This window comes from Apium graveolens, chromosome 1 (genome assembly GCF_009905375.1).
Source record: "Apium graveolens cultivar Ventura chromosome 1, ASM990537v1, whole genome shotgun sequence".
NCBI classification, from domain to species: Eukaryota; Viridiplantae; Streptophyta; class Magnoliopsida; order Apiales; family Apiaceae; genus Apium; species Apium graveolens.
Window position 1 is genome coordinate 201,133,974 of NC_133647.1, and position 3,588 is coordinate 201,137,561.

The window sequence follows — 3,588 nt, forward strand, 5'->3', positions numbered from 1 at the left end:
AGAGGAGGCTTAGTAACCTAATCTAATTTTATTATAGTAAAATTAATCGTTTACAATTGAATTTATTTAATATAATTACTGATGTTGACTTCTTAAATTAAAATTAAAAATAAAATAAAATAAAAATATATTATGATTCAGATCTTGGAGTGATGCTATGGCTACGTGGATCAACCCTGTCCAAAAGTTTAAAAGGAACTCCAACCCACGAAGCCCGCACGGCTCGCGAGTCCAGTGCCGGTTACGAGTCTGTGTCTGTCGGTTGGAACCCGACCCGGCCCGATTCGTTCAACTTGCGTGTCGGTCCAGTGTTTGTTGTTTGTGTGTTCAACTCGTAATTAGCCCGGCCCAGACCGTACGGACCGCACTAATAGCCACCTTTGGGGGCAAGGGCAGGGGCAGTGTCATTTTCCATCATCTTGTTTTGACAAACCAGCGAAAAACACAATATGATCAAAATTAATACTCGCGGCACCGTAAAAGAAAGCATCACTCCGTGCAAAATCGTCAATGGGAGGACAAGCAAGACATTCCACCTCCTCCCCATGCCCGTAATCGTGCTCTGTCATCGTCGTCATCAATCTCGATTCTCTCTTTCTATTTCTTCCTTTAACAACAGAATTTACTTAGGATTTGAATACTGCATTCAGCGGGGTTATTATATGTATTTATATAGGAAGTTGTCCTCTTTATCCTTATTCCTTTAGGAAACAATGTGGTACTTATTATGTAGCTCGAGATTGTATTTCTAAATTTATTATACTTTAATATACTTCATACTCCAATTTATTATATTAATAACTTAAGAAATTAACGATAATCTTTTTAATTATTAGTTGTAAAATATTTTTTTGTTTTTCGGTGAAACCAAAATGTTAAAAATTCAACTAACTTTTTTTCACAAGTTTTATTGCTTTTTTATATTCGCCGTTTAACTTTTATATACATAGTTAAAAGTAATAATTTGATTGTATAGTTAAAATAATTATTTTTTATTTTTGTGAATTTTAGTATAAGTCATATTTTTTCTTTCATGATTTTTTTGTTTTAAAAAAATTATATTAGTATCCAGTCAAACTCCTTGCATATAAACTTAAAGTCAAATATAAAAAAGACATGACCGTTCACAAGTCCTATGTTTAATTTTTTTTTTGTTTGTTAATTTTCTTGAAAGGTAAAATAACATTGTAAATTCAGTTAATCATACATCAGTTGGTTCAAGAACAACCCTTTCGGTGCAAAAATAGAAAAAATCAAAGCCAAACAATTTGTGATGCCCTGGATTTTCTAGGTAGTAGCAGCAACTCTTGTTTAATTCTCAACTTCTCTTGAGGATCCCTTACTGTCTTGCTGCAGGCTAGTGATATCACTCTAAGCAATGGGGAAGATGCAAGAATAGGCTTTAATAGATGTAGCTCTGCTCTTGAACCATCAACACCATTTATTTTGACTACTTCAAGTCGGTCCAGTAAAACGTCCTTCCAATCTAGTGATTCCAAATGACGTTCCACTGTCGATCCTGCAGGATTGGAACTCTTTCTTCCTTCAAGTTCCTGCACACAAAATTATTAAATCTAAGCTCAGATATGTGCATTAAAACACAATGATATGAAGAGCATGTACATTTAATCAACGACATTGCTTAAGACAAGGTCTAGTTCTCACCAGTCCTATGAAAAGATCTTCCAAGTTAGGAAGATTTCTGATCAAAGAAAGACATGTTGAGATCTGACGTGTGTTATATCCAAGCCTGTACAAGCGCAGCTTCTTCAAGTTTACCATCTTCGTTGTATGCTCCTCCAAAACAGAGAGACCTCGTCCCAGAACCTGTATACAAAGAATACATTGAAGTGTAAGCCGTGAACTAGCATTATATTATTCACACACATATATGTTATTATAAGACAGTCAATTAACTAGATTTGTTAAAATTTCAGGTTACCTCAAGGGTGAAGCCATTAAGTAGTAGAGTGTTGATTCTGGGACTATTACTCAGAAGGCTTATCAAATCGACAGATTTGTTGGCATTGAAATTTGCAGCAGACAATTGAAGACCAAAGCTTTCCAGTTTTTTTGTGCATTCGAGCCATCTCCAGTCAATTGTTTCACATCGGGAGATATTTAGTGTTCTGAGATTGTTACTAGTAGTTAGCTGGCAGGCTAGATGTTCAATTCCCTCACATTTTTCCAAGTAGAGTTCTTGGATTTGGGTCCCGAATGACATGTCAGAAGAAATTGAAATCTCGACAAGGCGAACTGTAGTCAGATTAGCGAAGCATTCAGAATGGAGAGTTGGCTCTGAAAGTCTTGACTGAATCAACTCTGAACAATCAAACAAATTAGGACTCGAAAGGGCACTCCTCTCCGAATTGCAAAGTACAAGCTTTTTAACACCCTTGTACATTAGCTGATTAATCCACCTATGGATATGAAGCATACCCAGTTTCTTTGGAATATAGAGTTTAAAGTCCAGAATTTGGCCTGTGTGGGACGAAAGAATCATACTGACGGCTGCTGAAAATGCAATACAGATGTTTATACCTTGGGTTAGGATACAAACTTTTTTCTTGAACATGACTTTCAAGAAGAATTGTTCATCAAGAATTACGACAGGGTGCATTTTCCACACATTCCTCCATGTTTTTGACAAGACACTTGTTTTAGCCGCATCATGAACTGTCAGACGTCCAAAGATACAATGTATCAACTCAATGGGTAAATTACTAATCCTGTCATAATCAAGTCGCCTTACTGATTTAACTTGAGGCTCCCAAATGCGTCCTTCCACGGTAAATTGCCTCTTAATAGGGATTATATAGGCCGGCCTTTCCACTGATCCGCAACCAATTAGTTGCATCTTGTTAAAACCGCTTTTTCGAGTTAAACAGCTCCTAAAATACTACCAAGTGGCAGAGACAACCCTGCAATAAAATTTGTATTAGCTCAATTAGTAATTTAGAGGATGCAGGGCTAAATTGTTTATAAGTCTTTACAAATTTTTGTTAGACAGAATACTAGTGATTCCGCCAGCGTCAATGAAACTAGGCAGTTTGACTAGAAAAGAAGAGGATGATGTACTGTACTAATTTATGTTCCACAAAAATAATCTCAGCTATTAAATAACAAAGCTGTGCATCTACAAACTCAAAGAGATATATATTTAAAATCACGTAGGTGATGTTTGGATCATGAGATTCCAACCCGGTTAACGAATGAGGTTTAATATATTTTTGTATTGAAATCTCATTCCGGTTAACCGGGTTGGTATCCCATGATCTAAACTGCCCCTTAGTCTTACCTTAAAACTAGGTTATAAAACTCGGAAATCTGTTATGCTTTGTAGATAGACGATGATGGTGAACGGAAGCAGAGCATGAAACCTTGTTGCAACAATTTATGGTGCGTTCGTACTTTTTCATTCTTTATATAGGGAAAGAATAAGGCTCGGTATTTTTAGTATCCGATCCGACAGGTAATGTGGATACTCGATCATCATTGTGACAACCCGACCCACTGGAGAACTAATCCAAAATTAATTCTAATCTTAATAGAATAATTCAGAATCCTAGGTTTGTTGGCTAAATACTA

General features: G+C 36.1%; 1 protein-coding gene across 1 annotated transcript; it reads right to left on the reverse strand.

Moving 5' to 3' along the window:
• Positions 1–1,202: 1,202 nt before the first annotated feature.
• On the reverse strand, positions 1,203–3,373 carry LOC141724277 (F-box/FBD/LRR-repeat protein At1g13570-like). Its single transcript, XM_074526355.1, has 4 exons — positions 3,299–3,373; positions 1,943–2,921; positions 1,666–1,827; positions 1,203–1,553 (listed from the first exon to the last, which is right to left on the reverse strand). The coding sequence occupies exons 2-4, from the start codon at positions 2,855–2,857 to the stop codon at positions 1,254–1,256; spliced, it is 1,377 nt and encodes a 458-aa protein (XP_074382456.1). The 5' UTR covers positions 2,858–2,921; positions 3,299–3,373; the 3' UTR covers positions 1,203–1,253.
• Positions 3,374–3,588: the final 215 nt, after the last annotated feature.

What these genes read in the sequence shown, in the direction of transcription:
- LOC141724277 (XM_074526355.1), bottom strand. Translation starts at nt 2,857, where the DNA reads ATGCAACTAATTGGTTGCGGATCAGTGGAAAGGCCGGCCTATATAATC. An exon ending in TTAATGGCTTCACCCTTGAG is followed by an intron (nt 1,828 to 1,942) that starts GTAACCTGAAAT and finishes CTTTGTATACAG; the next exon opens with GTTCTGGGACGAGGTCTCTC. An exon ending in AAGATCTTTTCATAGGACTG is followed by an intron (nt 1,554 to 1,665) that starts GTGAGAACTAGA and finishes TTTTGTGTGCAG; the next exon opens with GAACTTGAAGGAAGAAAGAG.